The sequence below is a fragment of the Rousettus aegyptiacus genome, unplaced genomic scaffold, assembly GCF_014176215.1.
Source record: "Rousettus aegyptiacus isolate mRouAeg1 unplaced genomic scaffold, mRouAeg1.p scaffold_m13_p_14, whole genome shotgun sequence".
NCBI classification, from domain to species: Eukaryota; Metazoa; Chordata; class Mammalia; order Chiroptera; family Pteropodidae; genus Rousettus; species Rousettus aegyptiacus.
In genome coordinates, this window is record NW_023416289.1 from 177747 (window position 1) to 197781 (window position 20035).

The 20035-nt window shown below is 57.0% G+C and overlaps 1 protein-coding gene across 4 annotated transcripts in view; it reads left to right on the forward strand.

Moving 5' to 3' along the window:
* Nucleotides 1–20035, forward strand: part of FANCA (FA complementation group A) — a 41427-nt gene that overhangs the window by 19357 nt on the left and 2035 nt on the right. For 2 of the 4 annotated variants that reach the window (XM_016128932.2, XM_016128939.2), the window contains 22 exons: nt 3200–3273; nt 4662–4769; nt 5763–5899; nt 6318–6388; nt 6676–6772; nt 6846–7033; nt 7967–8063; nt 9017–9193; nt 10225–10298; nt 10950–11078; nt 12849–12933; nt 14057–14223; nt 14651–14756; nt 15209–15268; nt 15405–15509; nt 16308–16417; nt 17188–17332; nt 18414–18476; nt 18822–18924; nt 19232–19307; nt 19458–19614; nt 19739–19831. In XM_016128932.2, coding sequence (XP_015984418.2) covers nt 3200–3273; nt 4662–4769; nt 5763–5899; nt 6318–6388; nt 6676–6772; nt 6846–7033; nt 7967–8063; nt 9017–9193; nt 10225–10298; nt 10950–11078; nt 12849–12933; nt 14057–14223; nt 14651–14756; nt 15209–15268; nt 15405–15509; nt 16308–16417; nt 17188–17332; nt 18414–18476; nt 18822–18924; nt 19232–19307; nt 19458–19614; nt 19739–19831 — 2422 coding nt within the window. Of the gene's footprint in view, nt 1–3199; nt 3274–4661; nt 4770–5762; nt 5900–6317; nt 6389–6675; nt 6773–6845; nt 7034–7966; nt 8064–8142; nt 8230–9016; nt 9194–10224; nt 10299–10949; nt 11079–12848; nt 12934–14056; nt 14224–14650; nt 14757–15208; nt 15269–15404; nt 15510–16307; nt 16418–17187; nt 17333–18413; nt 18477–18821; nt 18925–19231; nt 19308–19457; nt 19615–19738; nt 19832–20035 lie in introns of those variants that run through there. The other 2 variants (XM_036231181.1, XM_016128933.2) reach the window with 2 other exon arrangements.

Sequence of the window (20035 nt, forward strand, 5' to 3'; positions counted from 1 at the left end):
ATTTTGCCTTATTTTACAGCTCACTCTTATTAAAGATTTGTTCATTTTAGTCCATTTTATTAATTTTACCATATGGCTACTTTTTGATTGTCATCCCTGCCTTTCTAAAATTATCTATATGATTTCCTTTTCATTTTTGTTGGGTTTACTTTGTTGTTCTTTTTATAATTTCTTCACCTGGTTATTTAACTCATTGTTTTATAACCTTTCTTGTGTTTTAATACAAGCACATCTTAATAAACTTTATCTCTAAGTGTCACTTCAGCTGCCTTCCAAAAGTTTCAGTATTCAGTTCTGAATATTTTACCATCTTTGTCGATTGTCTCATAATTTGTAAGTTAGTTGTAAGTGAATTCTAAAAATTTTCAAATATATAGGTGTTTGCTCCCGAACTTTTTTATTGTTTCTAACTTAAGTGCATTTTTTTCAAAGAACATGATTTGTTCACGGTTTTTTTCTGTTAAGACTTCCCCTTGGACCTGGTCTATGCTCAGCCTTTGTAACATTCCACACTCAAAAACTGTACATCCTGTAAACCGAAATGTAGAGTCTGTAAAATTGTGTTCTCTTCCGGGGATCAGTTTATTATGGAGGTGGTTGCGGTTTTGTCAGTTTCTCCTCATAATTCTGTCAGATTTGTCTTTATGTGTTTTGAGGGCTACATCATTAATTGCAAACAAGTTCATGATTGTTAAAATGTAACTTCAAACTGTAGCCTTCTTGCTGGGTATTTTTTCATTCATTATCATGTAATGTCTCTTTATCTTTTTACTTTGTTTTGTCTGATGTTGATGCCAGCTTTTTCTTTGTGTGTGTGTGCGTGTGTGTGTGTTTGCATGGTATAGCTTCTTAATTTTTTGACATTTACCTCTAGTCTTAAAAAAGTGTTTTGTCAGAGTTAAATACGTATATAGATAAAAGAACCATGTAAGTCTACAAAATTTATTCAGAAAAACAGCCACTTCCCACCCCTCCCAGCCACTTCTTTCTCTCTGGGAGCAACTATTTTCAACTCTTAACTGATTTTTTGATATTTCTTTCCATTCTCTAGATAGCATTTTTATTTTGCTGCTTATCACTATTTCTGTTTTAGGCAATAGCAATTGACTTTTGCTGTGCAGGATGACGATCTCGCTTTCTTCCAACAGCAAGTAGCTGTCTTTCACATAATAGTTTTTAAAAATTCAACATTTACTCTTTATTTTTAAGGCTATATGAACACTTTTCAGAGTTGACCATTAGGAATCCAGTTGCTTCTCCTTCTGTTTTCTTTGGAGTTTGTAATTATCTTTGTTTTCTTAGTTTTTCTTGTATATATCATGACTTGACTTCAAACTCTGCCAATTGTCTAGCTGTCCTGTCATTCAAAATCGAGTGTCCTAGCAGGTGCATCTCGGGGAATCTCGTACAGAGCCTCCGACTGCTGCAGCCGGGGTCGCTAGCTTTCACCCTCGCATCTTCCTTCGACGTCACCTGGGAACATCTTGCCCTGACCTGCACTGACTGGTCTTTTTCTCTGTACCCTAGATCATTTTTTCTTGATTTACTCCTTAGTTTTGGTGGAGCACATCTTACTGAATCTTCTTCAGAAAGGGGGGGACGGGAGGCAAACTTTTGTGGCCCCTTGTTCAGCCCTCACATTCGCTAGGTAGTTGGGTTGGGTACGGAAACCTAGGTCGGAAGCGATTTTCCCTCACGCTGTGGAAAGTATCGTCTCATCGATTTCTAGCTCCCCGTGTTGCTGTTGAGACGTCAGACGCTGTTATGACTTGTGATCCTCGGCATGTGCCCCATGGTTTTCTCTCTGGAAGCCGGTAGTGTCTTCCGTTTTTTCCCTGTGTTCTGAAAGTTTACAGCAATGTGTTTTGGTGTGAGTCTAATTTTATTCCTTGGCTGGGTACATGATGGGCCTTTTAACCTAGAAATTTGTGTCCTTCAGTGCAAAGAAATTTTCTCTGATGTTTTAAAAACTTTTGTTTAGAAGAGTTAAAAGACAGAAAGTAAGAGAACGGTGTCTACACCCAACTTCAATAGTCGCCGGCGCACGGCCCGTCTTGCTTCCCTGCAGCCCGCGTCGCCCCGCACGCCTGTGCTCACCCTTCCTGGGTACTCGCCGCCGCCCTGACCCCGATCCTCCCGTCGGCTCACTTCACGGCGGTCCCCTCCCCCCTGCCCTTTCTCTTCTCGGAGCCCCTGTGTTTGTGACACGAGGCCTCTCGGATTGTCTTCTGATGGTTTTTTCCTGTCATTTTACACGTCTGGTCTTTGGTTTCGCTCTCCCCCTTCAGGTTTCCCTGCCTCTCCCTCCGGTGAGTGTGTGGCCACCAGACGCCCTTTTCTGTGGCAAGCCGTTCTCACGCCGCCACTACAGCGTTTCGTCTCACCTCTCCGAAGTTTTCTTCTCTGTGAATTTCTCCATTTCTGTGACTTTGCTGTTCATGTTTGTTCTGGTTTCTTCTTTTCAAGCTAAAAGCCTTGCAGTGCCCGGGGCAGCACCCTCCGGCCGTGTTCCCCGCCTCCCTCTGGGTGCCCGTGACAGGTCTCACCCTGAGCACAGCTGTGTCTTCCTTCCGTTTGTGTTGTCATCCTGGTGTGTGGCACTGTTGGGCAGGGGACCCTTCTGCTTCGCTGTCCCCGTGAAGGCTTCCCGTCCCGCAGCTCAGGCTGCTGTCCACGCATCCCGTGCCTGGGCTGCCACTCCTGGCTCTTCGTCTGAGGGCGATGTCATGGTTTTTGTTCTTGGACTTGGAACTGTGTCTTGAGAAAGTGCCAGCTGCGAGTCCATGCCCCGCAAACGTCCCATGTTCTTATTACGTTCCTGATTCTGTAATTCTTTGTATTTTTAATGACATTAATTGGGTGGGGTTTTTTTAGTATTATTCATTAAAAGTAATAAAAATTCACTTTTAAAATTTGTAAATTCCCAAAACTTGAATGAGGGAAGTAAAAATCATTTGTAATCTCGCTATCCAACTAAAACACTGTTGGCGGATGTTTATGACATGTTGTGAAACAGTAAGGACCATTTAAGTCCACATATATGATGTTTTTTGCATAAACAGGCTTACACTGTATGCGGTATTGTATGATTTAGATTTACTATACATATTTTTGTTTAACGATAGTCTTTTGGAATTGTAAGCTCGAGAATTAACTTGAGTCATAGTTGACTTGATTTTAATGATTTCTTCTGATCCAGAGCAGATAAAATTCCCCCATCCCTGTACGCCGCCTACTGCCAAGCCTGCTCTGCAGCTGAAGAGAAGCCAGCAGGTAAGGGTCACCGGTTTTCAGTTCCCAAGAGGAGCATCTTCCTACCTCCTGACCACGAGATGTCTCCGTGGCTCCTCGGTCGTCTCTGGTTCCATTGGGTCATGCTGGGTCCAGCCAGAGCTGTGGATTTAGAGACTGCCCAGCACCAGTGCTAGTCATGGCACCAGCTGGGCCAAACATCCCATCAGCTCCGAGGCTCCCGGCTTGGCGGCCCCCGGGTTACCTAATGGAGCACTTTCCTGAGGCAGCACATGCTGGACCAGATCCCCTTTACCATTTGCCACCTCTGCGCTCACCCAGGGCGTGACTGCTTTCTCTTTGCCTGTCCTGAGTTCAAGCTTTAAATTCAGGCGACCTCTCAGACTCAGCAGCGAGGCTCTGGCCTGAAGCGTTGACTGGAGCGTGTGGCACACGGTGGTCTGAGACAGCTCTCTGACTGTTTGGACAGTTGGGCTCTTCGGTAGCGGGTTGGAGGTCTTTCTCTTCAGGGGAACAGCAACATAGACCCAGGTCACACCAGAAAGGTTGTGGCAGTGAGGTGGCCATGGGAGCTTCGGAGCAGCTGGGCAGACTCGTTGGTGTGTCGCTGTCCACTCTGCTCTGGCCGCCGAGGTGGCAGTGAGAGGCGCCGTCAGGCCTGGTTCCTCAGCGGCGTCACCGGATAAGTAGCGGGAGCAGCGCCGTGGCAGCCGCCGGTGTCGGCTGGCCCACGTGCCAGCAGGGCCAGCTGGGCTCACAGAGGCAGTCGCGTCTTCCGGTTCGGTCTGCCATAACCCTCCTCTCACACGCCTGGACCATTTCTAGCAGCCATGGAGGCCCAGTGGCCTGAGTGGGCAAAGGGCGGGTCCCAGACCTCACGCCGGCGGCATGGGGTAGGGGCTGGTGCGGGCCGCGCTCTCCTCCCCGGCCCATGGTCCCCATGCGGGGCCTTCAGCACGTTTCCTCCCCTAGCACCTGCCCCGATGGGCTCACAGACAGAAACCCGAGGCTCTGTGTTTCCTGGCATCACTGGTGGGGCCTGTGCCAGGCCACTGCACACACCCAGTGTCTTCTCCAGTGACATCAAAACTTAAACTTGTTTCGTTTTAAAACACTGATTCTTGGTCTTTCGTATTTATGTTTTGTTTTTAACATCTTACGGTGAACGGTAACACCACGGCGTTGCCGGGCTGCTGGCCTGTGTCCGTCAGGCGCATGCTCGGCACACTGTGGCGCTGGGCGCACAGGACGCGCCTTTTCTGAAACCTGTGTACGAAGGCTTTGGGACCGAGCCTCGGGGCGGAGGGACCGTCCCCTCCTTGAGCGTGGAAGTGGGTAGGTGTGTGGGCAGCTGTGTGCGTGGCCTGTCTGGCCTGGTTGTCGAAGTGACCCCCGTCCCTCTGCTGCAGGTCTGGGAATGAAGGCGGACTCCAGCTGCACGGAAGGACCTCTGGGACCGCTCACGGCCGCCCTGCAGGAGCTCAGAGCGGCCATGACGGACCCCACGCAGTATGACGGTGAGGGCGGGTGCGGCAGGGCCGTCTGCGTGGTGCTCCTGGGCCGGGTGGGCGCGTCTGGCCCTTGCGGGTGGCCGGGCCATTCCCTCATTGTGCTGGCGGCCGTTGCGCGTTCCCGCGATTCAGCATTTGGTCATCGAAGCCTGGCTGTGCGCGGGCAGGCGGGTCCAGTCAGGGTGGGAGCCGTCCGGTTATTCAGGCCACCGACACGCCATGGCAGAAGGTGAACATTCTGCTCTCTGGCCCCCTGTGGGGTGGTCGACGGGGAGGAGGCTGCGGGTCATTCCTGGGTGGGCGGTTTTCGCATCCCAGCTGCCCGGGTCCCGGTGGCACCCAGTGTCGGCTTCTGTGAGCCGGGAGGGCATGGCGGCCCCGCGCACGGAGCTGGCACTCCCGCGTGCGAAGCGCGACGAGTTCCGGTGCTTGCTGGTGTCCGGCATGGAGAAGGCAGGACGCACAACACACGGGCCCCGCCTTTACCTGGAACTAGCCAGCTCTGTGCGACCTGAATCCACCCCGGCCCGGCAGCACAGTTCCTCTGCTGTACAGCCTCTCGGCGGAGACGGCAGACCGCCCAGCCCCGCTGCCCCCTGGGGCCGGCCTAGGCGTGCGCCTTCCGAGCGGAGCTCCTGCAGAGCAGCGGCCGGCGGCCCCTCGGGTGCCCAGCTTTGGCGCAGGCTCTGTCTGTGCAGCTGGGACGCGGAGCCTTCGCTTACAGTGAGGGGGAGTCAGCAGGTGACTTCAGACAGGGAATCACCGAGTAAAAGTGCGCTGTGTGACAGTGAAGCGGTGCCCTGGCCTCCCTCCTGGTGCAGGCGAGGCCTCCGGCCCTGGTCTGTCCAGGTCACGTGCCCGTAGCAGTCTAGTCACGGCCGCCTGCAGGAGGGACTCTGGGTGGCCCAGGGCCCACGGCAGGTCATGCCTCTGGGTGGCTGTGGTCAGCCGGCCCTCAGCCCTGCCCCGCACGCGCCTGACCGGCTCCTGCATTTGCAGCAATATCTGCCCGAGTCGCGGTGGTTTCCCAGAGGCTCAGCTCCGCCTTGGGCCTCAGTGAGGACGACGCTGGCTCTGAGGTCGCGAAGGCCCAGCTCAGTGTCCTTGTGCCCGAACCAGAGCAGCGGGAGCAGAAGGTGCGTGCGGGGAGCGCCGTGCGGGGAGCGCCGTGCGGGCAGACGGAGCACGTGGCCCGCTCCGCACCCATCGCCGCCTCCGGCGTGTGTGTGGCGGCGGGACGGACGGCTCGGTGGCCCTGGCCTGCGCATACTCTAACGCGACGCCTGCACGGAGGCCCAAAGCCCAACGCGTTTACTCTCGGGCCCGCCTCCTGCCGTAGAATGCCCAGAGTGGGGCTGGTGTGGTGACACTGGCCTGTCATGCCCCTGGATTCCGGGGTGAGGCTTCTCGTGCCAGCTTGCATTGGCGCTTTCTGCCCGAATGCGGCCTGCTCGCAGTCTCCTTAGTTCGGCTTTGGCCCTGCCCGTGTTGTTCGTGTGAACAGTACAAGGTCAGGTGCACACACGGTGCCCTCAGTGACATCTCTTCTCGCAGGTCGTGGATCTCCTACTCACATCTTTTTGTCAGAATCTAATGGCAGCCTCCAGCTTTGCCCCACCAGACAGGTAGAGCTGGGAAGTTCCTGGAGACAGCCTGGTGCTCTGGGTGGGCCCTGTGTGGAGCAGACCGCGTCTCCAGGCTCCAGGGTGAGGGGCTGGCAGTCCTTGGTCCCCTGGCTTCCTGCTGTGCCGGTGACGTGTATCCGGTGGGGACATGGCAGAGTGGAGACTGCCACAGGAGACCCCGCTCTTTGGGGAACAGCCTGGTTCTTTCTGCGGTCTCCCCTGCTGACTGCTCGTCCCCCAGACTGTGGGAGGGCTGGGCAGAGCAGGGCTGGCCACTGTCTCTGCAGGCAGGGCTCCTGGGCCACCCGCTTTGTGACGGCCACGTGCGGACACCGGCTGCTCCCCGCCATGCTCGCCAGGCTCCGCCAGCTGCTCCGCCACCAGGTAGGGTCGCCGCCTGCACAGGGGGGAGCGGGCCTTGCGCCACGGCCCGCACACCACTGTCTCTCCTGCTCAGGGCCCGAGCCTCAGCGCCTCGCATGTGCTGGGGCTGGCCGCGCTGGCCGTGCACCTCGGCGAGGCCGGGCCTGCGCTCCCGGACGTGCACGCGGGCCCGCCTGCCCCCGCCAGGCGTCTGTCCATCCCCGACTTCTTCAGCAGCCTCCTGACCTGCGGGACCAAGGCATCCACCCTCTTCTGCCTTAGGTGGGTACGTCCCCCACCTTGGCTGCTGGTCCCCACTCTGCCCACAGATAGTCACTCTTTACTATTTTGCTGTATATCCTCCTAGAATCTCGTTTGTGTGTATTTGTTTGTCTCTTTGTTTATAAAAACGAGATCGTACTTGTTAACCTGTTGTTGAAGACGTTGACCCCGGACCGCAGTGTCCTGGTGCACCGCCCAGCATTCTCAGGGTCGGGGGTTGGCGCTCTACCCAGCGTCTCGGCGCTGCGGCTGTTCCCCAGGGGCAGACTACGTGGGGGCGCCCTGTCCAAAGGTCCATCAGCCTATGCATCTGCCGGCTCACACCCCACTGGGCCCTCCCTGCACCAGGCCTGGGGTGCAGCCAAGAGGCAGATGGCCCAGGACCCGCCATGGAACACCAATCAGTCCCCAATGGGAGTCAGTCCTGTAGGGGCTTCCACCCCCCACTCTCTTCCTCGCCAACTGCCTGACTCCCCTGCTTCCCCTCCCCCCGATTTCACGACTTCACAGCTGCCGTGAGACTGTGTGTAAAGCTGGGCGGGTCTTTCTCTGGCTCCACGTGCCCCTTTAGGGGGACATGACTACGTGCTGACCCTGGGGTTCACGGAAGCCCTTTTACCCCCACCACTTCTCCCGACATCTCCTTTGTCCTCGTTGTGGGTCTTTCTCTGCAGAGAAAGCAAGCCCTTATTTGCAGAGTCCAAGTGTTCACATGTCTTCTGAGTCTCTGCCTTTGGCAGGGACAGAGCTCAGGCTGGACGCTGTACCGTGGGGGCCGCTTCCCAGTGCCCAGAGGGCTGAAGCCAAGGACTGACCCTTAGGCCGCCTGGTTTCAAATGCTCTCAGTTCGCTTGAGAAGTTTGGACTTGTCTTTCACCCCTTATCGTGCATGGATCACATCAGTGTGTTTAAATTTCTGCTTTCCATTTTCAGATTTTGTACAGCTGCAATTTCTTACTCTTTGTGTAAGTTTTCTTCTCAGTCACGCGACACTTTGTACAGCTGTTTATCGCCAGGCCTCATAAAAAAGGTAGGTCTGTCGGATCCTTCCTCCCGTCCTCCTGCGAGTCCGAGGCCCTCGCTCCGTCATTCACCAGGCTGATTCCTAGGAGCAGCCTCAGCTGCCTGCTCGGGCCGAACGCTGCTTTTCCTCTGTTCTCTGTGTTCAAATGAGGAGTGTAAGACGACAACTACCGGTGTCCCTCTCTATTCTTAAAGAAACATGCTAATATTTATAAAACAAGTAAATTAAAAAATAAGTATTCATAAAAAGTATGTCCCCATTTAAAGAATTCCAAATTTCCTTAGCATTTCCTCGTCTACCGAATGCTTGTTACGTTTAGTAGAAGAGGAGATACTTAAAGATACTTGTTAGGAATCTTAAACATCAAAAGCGGACGTGAGGTTGGATCGTAAGCCGGCGTTCCTCCTTCTGCAGATTCTTAGGGAACGTCCCTTGTGAGGTTTAAACCTGGTTTTCGATTCCAGGCTCCACAGTAGTATCAACTGAGAAGCTTTTCAAGGCACAGACTGTTGGCCGTTGGAGCTTAGTCCCAGATCTCCGAATTTTAAAGCATGGAGCAAAGCGCAGGAGTCCAGACAGGGAGGTCCCCGGCCACGCTCCCTGTGTGGCCCAGCGCCCTCCCCGTGGTCCTCAGTAAACATGGGGAAATGTCACCTCAGCACATCCCCGGTCTGTTCGGCTTATCCAGTGGGCACACTTTTCAGTGCCAGCAAAGTCTGGGGAGGTGGCACCACCCAGTGGAAGGGGCTGGGACCCAGCACTTCAGCCGGGGGGACTGCCCACATGCCACAAACCTTCCCTGAGGGCTGCTCGCCGGGCCGCCAGCCGTGACTGCGGACAGCTCGCCCCACGAGAGGTTGCCGAGGCCCCTGCAGGTGACACAGAGTCTCTGCTGTACCTGGTCAGGCCACGCGAGTATTCTCAACCTCTCGCAGCAAACACGTCGCCCTCTTTTTCAGTTTCAGTTCATTGTGCTCAGAGTGTTCTCAGAAGCCCGAGACCCTCTCTCCTGGGGCGACACAGCCAGCCCTCCCTGGAGGTCCTTGTACCTGCCCCCCGCAGACTGGCAGCAAGCCGCCCTCTGTCTCTGGAGACACAGAACCTTCCAGGAACTGCTGAAGGAGAAAGGGTTTCATGTAGGTCCCCTGGCCCCCGCTTGCTTCTCACCTCGCTGGCTCTCGGGTGTGCAGGTGCAGGTGCGGGTGCCCGGGCTCCTGGCCTGGGGCGCCGAGCAGCGCCAACGTGGCTTTGGTTGAAACTTCTGGGGATCATTCATTGTTGGTTCATGCGCCGGTATAGGAGACCAGACGGAAAGATGCCGTTTTCCCGACACAGTTTGCAGAGAATTTTAAGGGTGGATAAAAACGTCCTCTGCACATCCGCCGGGCTCCGCTTGGCGCTGGCCGTTCGGAGCGCAGCCCCCGGGAGCCCCCGCGCACCCCGCCCCCGCGCACACGCCCCGCGTCTGCCGCCTGTCGCAGGCTGCACGTATCCCTGGATGGTTGCCTGCTCGTCTTACTCGTCAGAGAGAAAGTTCTCAGTGGGCTTATTTTTTCAGTTTTGTTCTACTTGATTGGCAACTACCAGTTACCGGCGAGGTCTCCGCGTCATCGCGGCTTCGCCCCTCCTGGTTTTACTGCGCATGCGTCCCTGAGCAGGCGCCGCCGCGTGTCTCCCAGCTTCGGCCACTCACTACTGGGACCTGCTGCACGCTCGTTTCTGTGACGTGCTTTCCCACATGCAGTGTGAGGTCCGTGCTGATGTGTGCAATTGCTCCAAGAATTTTAAACAAGAAATACGCCTTGCGAATGTTGGAAGCACGTAGTGTACCAAGGCTACTCTCTGGGTGGTCACAGCTCCGGGGACTAGGTGTCCCCAAGCAGAAGACAGAGGTTTGCGGACGCCTGGGGGAACCGCCCAAGCCAGCAGGACACCTCGCCTGGGGCAGCTCCACGTTCAGGTGTCAGTCGAGCAGCCCGTCAGCTCTCCCTCAGGCCTGGGGCCAGCACCTCGGGCCGGCAGTGGGGACAGCTTGGGAACAGGGGCCCTAACACGAGCGGGGGTGCCGGCCAGTGTGACTCATTTCGGCTGCGGCGTCGGCATGATAGCGACACGCTCTGCCCGTGTCTGTCCTCGACGTGGTGTTGAGCTGGCCCTGTTCTCTCAGTTAACTTACAGGGACTGGTTACAGCTGGAGCTAGAAATTCAGCCTGACATGGATTCTCTTTCGGACATGGAAAGGTAAGTGTTTAAAGGGTTCTGCCCTTTAAAATGTTACACGGTTTTCTACATTGTCTTAAAGTCTTGAGTTCTGTCATCATATCCTTAATCTAACGCTTAGTTTAGCATATTAGCTATGAGTATAATTTCATTCATCCATTTCTTTCTTCAAGACACATTTACTGACCTCCCATTTGCTAGACACTTCTAGAATGTTCTAGAAGCTGGGGACGCAGCATAAATGAGATAAGCCTGCTCGTGTGGCAGAGAAGCGTGTGTGGCCAGCTCAAGCCCTCATCATCTCGGCCCCTTGCCTATGTGTGGCGTGTGGGGCTGCCTCCAGTGTGGCCTTCCTCATACCGCAGAGTCGGCAGTTTGCAGTTGGTCTTTCCTCAGACCTTTCCTGTGGGCTCCTATCCAGACCTGGACACCTTTGCTGTTGGACCTGGGGGGAGGTCACAAAAGCCTGGAGGACTCATCAGCCTCTGTTCCCCAGCTCGGCAAACAAGCACCGGCAGTTGCCCAGCTGGGTGGCCCCAAGGGGACCGTGTTCCCGCAGCTCTGGGACCCCTTGCCCCGTTGGTGCTGTGCCCTCACTGTGGGCTCACCTCCCGGCTCCGGGACCCCTGGCCAGTGGCCTTTCACAGCACAGACTTCGGTGTTCACTGCCAGGCGAGAATTCCACCAGTGGGCCATCCACGAGCATTTCCTGCCCGAGCCGTCCGCTGCAGGGGGCTGCGACGGCGACCTCGAAACAGCATGCACCGTGCTTGTCGACGCGCTGCTGGACTTCTGCCGCAGGTCAGGAACGCTAACGCCCCGTCACGTTCCCAGAGCCCCGCGGGAGTGCCACCTCCTCCGCATCGTCACCAGCACTGGTTACCTGACTTTGTACGCTTTTCCTAGCACGTGCGCAGTGGCCTACGTCATTACAGTTTTGATGTGTTTTTTCTTAATGGCTAATGACACTGAGCATCTTTTCATTTGCTTGTTGAATTCGTGTGTCTTCTTTGGAAAACGTCTACTCAGATCCTTTGCCCATTTTTGACTGGGTTATTTGTTTTACTGAGTTGTTCTTTGTGTGTTCTGGATAGCGGGCCCTTGTTGGGGACGTGAGTTGCACGCATTTTCTCACATCCTGAGTCACCTTTTCACTCTCAGTGGAGTAGTTTAATGCACAAAACTAACATTTTCATGAAGCCCAATCCGTTTGCTTTTAGTCTTAGATCCTATATTTAGGCCTTTGACCCATTTGAATCACTTTTTGTGTGCGGTGCATGTCAGGGACCCGGTGCTACTCCTGTGTGGGGACGTCCACTTTTCCCAGCACCTTTCGTCGAAGAGACTGGCCTTTCCCCACTGACGGGTCTTGGCGCCCTCGTCGGAAAGCAGCCAAGCACGTGTGCGCGGGTTCGTTTCTGGCCTCAGCTGTCGGCCCACACGGTGACCCCTCATTGCGTTGTTACTGTAGTTTCGTACTTAGGTTTAAATTGGGAAACGTGAGTCCTCCAATTTCGTCCTTTTTCCAAGTTGTTCGGGTTCTTTGCAATTCCATCTGAATTTTAGGATCCGCTTGTCAATGTCTACGAATCAGCCAGATTCTGATAGGGGCAGCATCGCATCTGCAGATCCGTTCAGGCGGCGTTGCCATCTTAACGCTGTTTTCCTATTTACGAACGCGGGTGTCCTTACCTTCATTTAGGGCTTTTTAAATTTTTCCCAACAATGTTGTAGTATGAAGCATACAAGGCTTGCCCCTCCTTGGTTAAATTTACTCTTAAGTATTTTATTCTTTTTAACAGTATTATAAGTGAAGTTAATGTCTTAATTTCACTTTTGGATTACTTGTTACTAGTGTATAGAAAATATAACTGATTTTTATGTATTGATTTCCTATCCTACAATTCACTGAACTAATTGATTTGCTCTTATACTTTTTTATTGTGGATTCTTTAGGGTTTTCTATATGTCAGATTATGTCATCTGTGACTAGAAATGGTTTAATTTTTGCTTCCTTTCCCCCTGAATGCCCTTCCTTTCTCTTTCTGGCTGGAACCTCCGCTGCAGTGCTGAGCAGGAGCGATGAGAGGGGAACCTCTTTGTCTTCGTCCTGATCTTAGGAGGAAAGTTCCAGTCTTTCCTCGTTACGTATGACGTCAGCCATGGTTTGTCATCGATGCCCTTTATCAGGTTGAAGTTCCCGTCTAGCAGTTCGTTGTGCATTTTTAATCATGAAGAGCATCGAGTTCTGTCTGATGCTTTATCTGTGTACATTGAGATGATCCTGTGGTTTTGGGTTCTATTCTATTGATACGTGTATCATTTTCAGATGTTTAACCAACCTTGCGTTCTTGGGATAACTCCTACCAGGTCATGGTTCGTACTTGTCGTTCTGTGTTGCCGGACCGGGGTGGCGAGTCTTTGGATACAGGTTTCGCTGTTTACTGGTGACTGTGTCAGTGGTCCCCAGCACCCTCCTGGCTTTGTGGCCGCGCACCACTGGAGACGGGAGGAGGAGGGACCTCGGCACAGCGGGGGGACACTCAGGCTTCCCCTGCCTTTCCGTTTCAGTTCGCAGAGTCACGAGCACTCGGAGGATTGTGGTTCGGCTCTCGGGGGCTGCGCGGGGAATCGGGATATTCTCTCCAGGCTGCAGGTGAGTTAGAAGATGCAACACTCGGCGTGCTCACTGCTTCGGGACACCTGTAGGATGCTGTAAACGTCCGTAACAGGCCCAGGCAGCTGAGCAGGACGGAGACTGGCATGACGCACACAGTGGCGGAGCAGGGTGGCAGCGTGCTGCGTGCACCCCGGCAGCACCACGGAAGTACAGACACCAGGGCCGTGGTTCTGGAGTCGTCTCCAGGCTTTGGGGTGTTTAAATTTGAAAGTAGAGGCAGTTACTTTGGTGATGACATGGTTGCTGCTCCATTTGTCTGCCGCAGACCCTGGCACAGGGTCACGAGCTTGCGGGGTTTGGGGGTCAGAAGACGCCTCTGTCGCAGCGTCGCGTGGCGCCTCCGGCGGCAGGGGCCCGTCGCTCTCCTCCGCCCTCTCCGGGGCGTCCCTGGGAGTGAGCTCTGGCTCGGGACGCAGGCCGAGGCCCCGCCCGCCCCGTGTCCCCCCAGTGCGCTGGGTCTAGTGCGCTGTTCGCTTCCTGGTGGGGAACTCGCTGCCTCTTTAAAAAATGGGGGGGACGGAAGGGAAACCGTGGAGGCTGTGCTTGGCGTACTTGGGAAAATTTACTTACAAACTTGTAAGACCCCTACAGAAAAGAGACCCTGTGCCCCGCCCCTCATCTTGACCTCCTGCGGTCCATGTCCACGATACTGATGTGGACGGGCGTGGCAGAGGGACAGGCGCGTGTGAGTCGTGTGGCGGGCGGTGGCGGGGCACGCGGCTGCTTCTCCGCGTCAGCGTGTGCAGACGTGTGCCGTGTCACACGTTTACCAGGTGCTCGCCGTGTACCCGCCTTGCCTGTAACGCACCCTCACCTGTGTGCACACACCCCGCACTGCGGGGACCGAGCAAATGAGAAATGGGGTAAAGTGTAAGCTGTGCGTGAAGCCGCGTGGTGGTGTCCTTTGTTCTATTCATAGTTCTGCAAACTTTTGCAATTTCCCAATGATTTCCAAGTGACAAGGACTTGTGCCACTTGCGCGTCTTAGCCTTGGTAGCACGCTCCCTCCCGGGTCCCCCCAGGGACTGACAGAAACCCCGAGGACTCTGGCTGCACGTCTGGGGACAGATGCGAGCGCCGTGGCCTCACTGTTTTCCAGGAGATGGTGGTCGACCTGGAGCAGGGCCCAGCGGCGCCCCTCGGCCCTCCCCCCTCCGGGGGGCACTTCCTCTTCAGGATCTTCCGCAGACGGCTCCAGGCGCTGGCAAGCAGTTGGGATGTGGCCTCCCGTCTTCAGAGACAGCGGGAGCTACTCATGTACAGGCGGTAACAGCACCCTGTGTCCCCTGCGCCCCAGCCCGTGCCGGCACCTCCGTGGGGTCCTCAGAGACAGCAGGGCCAAGGGCTGTAGAGAGCACTTGGGGTCAAAGCCTCCTGTTCAGACTCAGGAATCTGTCCACTGAGAGATATAGCTTAAAAGAACTCTCGTCAAGACCAGGAGACCCGGGGTGCTCCTGCGTCACGATGGAGTTTTCCAGTTATGGGGGGCCGCTCTTTTAGATGCTGTGCCCCTGCACTTGGTTCTTCCACAACTTGCGATTTGGCTTTTGGGTGACACACTCTGAGTTTCTGCGGTGGGGCCCAGGTGCCGAGCAGAAGCCCTCGTGGGGACCACGGGGCTGCAGACCCGAGATGTTCCCAGGGAGCAGAGGTGGCCAGGCCTCCGCCGTGGACACAGTGCCTTCTCTCCAAGGATCCTGCTGAGCCTGCCCCCGTCTGTGCTTGTCGGTAGCTCCCGGGCAGAGCAGCCAGCTGCCCCCAACTGTGACGAGTTCTTCCACTTGGTCAACTCTGAACTGGTAGGTGCAGGGCAAGTGACCTTGCGACAGAAGGGTGACGCGTTTTCCTGGTTTTCAGAAATGCACAAGTCGCATGAGAGTGAACTAAGGTTCCATCCAGTCAGGCAGAGTCATAAAAAGGGACCCGGGAAGCAGAGGGGACGTAGCAACTTTAAATTTGTACCAACGGCTGTTTTCCTTGGAGTTCCCAGAAGCCTCTGGAAGCTGTCAGAGGAGGGGACTCAAGGACAGCACAGATGTGCAGGCTGAGCCCCAGGCCGCGTCAGCGCGAGCGGCTGGGCGGGGCTCTGGCACACAGGGAGCCACGTGCAGAGGCAGGGAGTGGGGGCGGCCCCTGTGTGCGGCGACCGGGCTGCTGTCTTCACGGCTGCTTCCCCAGCAGCTCAGCCCTCTGAGCAGACACTGTCCCTCGCCCTCTTGGTCCCTTCTCACTGGACTCAACTGTTTTGCAGAGAAACTTGTGTTTGCACGGAGGCGCCCTGACCCACACGATCATCGCCCACTTCTTCCGGGTAATTCCCTCTCCCTCTGCGCCTCCCACGTGCCTGCTCAGACCCCTGGGCTCCTCATATCTGGTGGCGCTGTGAAGCCAGCGTCTTTCAGGGGCCATGTGCAACCGCTAAACTTCTGGCACATTCCCTTCTGCAGGGACTGCTCAACGCCTGCCTACGATGCAGAGACCCCTCCCAGGCGGCCGACTTGGCCCTGACCTGGTGCCAGACCGAGTGCCCCTTGGTTCTGACCTCTGCTCTGGTAGGCCTGGCCGCCCTCGGGGTGTCAGCAGCAGCTCAGGGCCACCTGGGGCTTCCCGGTGGCATGTCCACCCCACTTAACCCTCACTCTAGTTGCTGTGCTTTGGGAACAGTGGGGGGAAGGACATGCGAGGACGCGATGGGGGGCGACGGGTCCCCCTGCCTGCAGCCCTGCGCCCCTCAGGAAGCACAGAGCCCTGAAAACACAAAGGCTTGTTCAGCCACGCGCTGTCATCCTGCATCGGCTGAGAGTGGGCACGAGGCCCGTGCTGTCCCAGAGACACAGGCCATTTGCTCCGGCCGCTCTCCGGGCTGCTGTCTCGGGACTGACTTGCCGGCCCTTGTGTGCCCTGACGTGCCGCTATCGAGGGTGTGGGTCCTTTCCTGCTCCCCCACAGCCACACACTCCAGGCCAGCCCGGAGCCTCTGGCTCGGTTGGGTCGCGTGCCCTGGAAGCCAGCTGTGCTGTGTGTCACACACACTCCCCCCCCCCCCCCCCCGAGTAGGACGTCGGAGGGCGGGACCCAGCTCTGGGCAGAGGGGCCAGCTGCACACACACAGGGCGACCCTCAGGCAAGGCCTTCCCGTCCAGCCCCGTGTCCTCTGCGCATGGGGGGTGGGTGCCCCGTGGGATGGCTCCGAGCCTTAACTGGGGCACGTGAGCCCGCCCTGGTGTCACGAAGCGTAGAGAGTGAGCCGGACGGTGGGGTGGGGCCGGCGCCCATCTCCCCCCCACCCTGCCGCGGTCACGAGCACAGTCGCCCCCGACGTGCTGACGCGCCCTCTCTCTCTCCGGGAGCTGTGGTGGCCACGCCTGGAACGTGAGCTCTGCTGTCGCTGGAGGGGCGTCCCGGGCCCCCCGCCCCGAGAGCTGCAGAGGCTGCGCGAGGCCCAGCAGTTCGCCTGGAGGTGGGTGCTGGCGCTGGGCTGTCTCCATGGACACCTTGGGCTGCTCAAGGCACCTGTGGGCTGGGGAAGAACTGAGCTCACAGGCTCCTGAGAAGTTCCAGAACATTCTGGGAGAGAGTCCAGCCTAATTAACTAGTTAAACCGTGCTGAGGCTTCCTGGCCACATGCCGTCTCCCCTCACTCGAGTGGGCCCACGGACCGCCGGGCTCATGTCCTCAGTGTCCTGCTGGACTTGGGGGTGCTTAGAGGTGATCAGAAGGACTGCTGGTCTCCAGCCCTGGGTCCACAGAGACACAGCGGATGTCTGTTTCCTAAGTTGCTGTGCAAATCCACCAGTGGCTTCCAGCCGTTGTGAGCTGCTGGGGCGCCTTTTCGAGCATCAGACTGTGGTCAGCAGGGCCGAGCAAGCAGGAGGGCAGGCGCGCCAGGGCCCGGGTGCTGCACCCTGGTGACGGGCCTGTGTCCCATGACCTTTCAGAGCTTAGGCAGTTTGGGCCAGGCGCCTTGTCAGGCCTTTCTGCTTCACTGTGTCCCTGGCACAGAGGCGTGCTGGCAAGCTGGAAACTGGGTCCTATACCAAGGTTGAGCCCGTGACACAGGCTTGGAATCCGCAGACTTGGCCTCTGTCGGCCCTGAAGCTCCTCTCCAGTCAACCTGGAGGTGGGCGGGACCGATGTCAGGACAGTCGGGACAGTCACGGGAATAAGGACTTTAGGTTTTCATCGTGACGTGGCGGTGAGGCTCCTGTGACATGTCTCTTTACCTCCCAGCTTCCTCTCCCCTGACGCAGCATCTCCAGCGCCCCCCGCGCCAAGCCCGGCCTGGGTCTCCGCTGCCGCGCTGTACTTCGCAATTCAACGAGCCGGGGGCGCAAACCGGACCGGCCTGGAGAAACTGGACTGCCACGGGCAGGAGGCAAGGACGGGTTCTTCCGCTTCCCTGTCCCGGCAAGCTCGTGTCCACGTTCTGACCAGTGCCGTTCCTCAGGGTTCACCTAAATGCACCGAGCTTTTCAGAGGACGGACGGGAAGTTCGCCGTTCTTGTCTCTTTATTCGGAAGTGAAACTTCCTGGGTTTATAGGTTTAATAAGGCTGACTCTCAAGTTCGCTGGTAAAAAGAGTGCCTTACGTTTCAGCTTTGGAGTGCTTTTATTTAGCTTTTTTTATGTTCGCCACAGCCCAGGGCAGGGCCGTCTGCTGTCCCCATTTCCATAGCCTCGGTTTACGTGCGCCCCGTCAGGCATGCCGAGACAGGGCAGCGTGAGGAGGAGGGCGGGGAGGCTGGCCCCGGGGTGCCCGCCGCCTGCCGCAGCCCCACTTGGCACAGAGCTCCTCACCCAGGGGAGGGGCACCCGTGAGTTAGTGGACAGCCGGCCCCGTGGCGCTCCCACCAGCTTCTCCCCCAGCTAAGCCGCGGGTTCTGTAAACGTGAGGATCCACCTGTCAGCTCGGCACATACGCGCCTTCCTGACAGCCGAGGCCTCTGCCGAGCCTAGTCTTTCTGATCATTACAACCTACAGTAAGAAACCTCCAGAGGTTCTTCCAAGTATGCGTTCAGCTTGTGTTTGTTTGAAGGGCTATGAATGACTCCAGAGTCCCCAGGCCTGGGGTGCCGAGGGGACAGGGTCCACAGAGGCCCCACGCAGCGGGGTCTGCCCCTGGGGTCCCTGCCTGTGGGTTCGTCTCCAGGGTGTAGACACTGCTGGACGGGGGGTGAGGCTGGGGTGCGTGCACGCCAGGGAGACCCTGGCAACAGCCCGGCTCCTCACTGCTGCCGCTTCGCCCCAAGTTGTTTAAGGACAAGCGCAGAACGACCCAGGCAGTGCTACTTTAGTCTCAATTAAAAAAAGTTTTCTCCCTGAGATCGACTTAAAGGAGCGACTTCGAGCCCGGCCCGCAGATGCCGAGGCGGGACGCGCGCCCCTGGCTTGGGGCCCCTGGGCGGGGACAGGGCGCAGGCCGCGGTGTCCTCAGTGCCCCCGTCCGTGTTTGCAGCTGTTGGCTGTCCTGTTTTTCTTTTCCTTGATGGGCCTGGTGTCGTCACATCTGAACCCACACGTAAGTCAGCCCTCGCTGTGGGCGGGCGTCCAGGTGCTTGAAATCACAGGTCCCACTCCCTGCGGACCCCCAGAGTCAGGGTGGGGGTCTGGAACCCCATCTTGAAGGGCTCTCAGGAGAGTCGGGTGCTCACTCAAGTGGGAACACCTAGACCACGCGCCTCTGTTCGGAACCTGGGCACACCCTCCTGCCCGAGCCCCGTCCTCCGGGGGCCTGCGGCGTCAGCACTGACTCGGGCAGGGCTCCCGTCGGCGTTGTTTCTGCGATGCGGTCGTCCCTCTGCCCCACGCGTCCAGCTCTGCGGACGCTTTTCATCTGAGTCATGGTCCTCTTCTGTGGCCACAGGCTGTCGACTTCCTGCAGGCTGTGGGGGTGTGTGCCGAGGTCCTGGGGTGTCTGCAGAAGAGGAACGCACCCTGGTTGCAGCTCTTCCAGTTGACAGAGACAGGTAAGAAATCCAAGGACACCTGAAAGCGAATGGATGGCCCACGTCTGTCCTAGTTACCGGCCATCGGCTGTGGACGCAGGTGACCCAGCAGTCAGGCTGGGATCCCTGACGCTTTACCTGTGTGCAAAGCATGCGAACCCCGTTTCAGTCAGGATAAATGCAGCACGAGCTCGTTTAAACAACCAGAGAACGTGGCGAGGTGCTGAGGACCCCAGGGTGCCACTGGGCCGTCATGTGGGGGGTCCACCTGCCAGGCTCCCAGAGGCACATGAGGGGCCCCTGGCGACACTGACCCCTCGGATTGCAGATGCCGGCCTGGGGCGCGTCCTCCTCCGCCTGGCCCCCGACCAGCACGTCAGGATGCTGCCCCTCGCCTTCTACAGGTGACGGCCCTGCGGCCCCCACGGGGCCCACGCGCGTGCCGGCCCCAACCCCATGTCTCGGCGCTACTGTGGGTCTCCATCCAGGTGGGAGAGGCAGCCGTAACTGTTCTGTGCTGACTGCGACTTACCTCTGTGACATTTTCCCTTCAGCCTCCTCCCGTACTTTGACCGAGATGCCCCCGTCCGGGAGGACACCTTCCTGCACGTTGCTGTGGACATGTACCTGAAGCTGCTGGCCCTCTTTGTGGCCGGGGAGACAAGCGCAGCCTCCACTCTGGCCGCCAGGAGCCAGGAGCTCCAGGGCCAGGCAGGTGCCGGGGCCGGGCGTGTCCCACGGGCCCCGCGGCAAACTCTGTGGGGCCTGAGGCCAGTGACGGTCCCTCCTGGCACATGCGTGGCCCCCTGACCCATGCCCCGCCTGTCCTCTCTAGGATGACCCTGTGGGCCTAGTGACAAAAGCCCGTCTTTTCCTGCTGCAGTCAATACCTCGGTGTCCAAGAAGGAGCTTCTCAAACATGGCAGAGGTAACAGCCAGACGTGCACCTCAGTGTTTTTAAACACAAGTTGCTATGTCACCTGAGGACACGGAGGTCCCAAGCCTTGTATAAAATGAGAATTCCGGCATCCAGCACTTGGCACTGTGGCTGTCATGGCCACTTATGGGTCAGCTTGGGCTGCCAGCTTCCCTGTCCTGCGCCCCTGGTGTGTGGGGTCGGTGCCGCACTGAA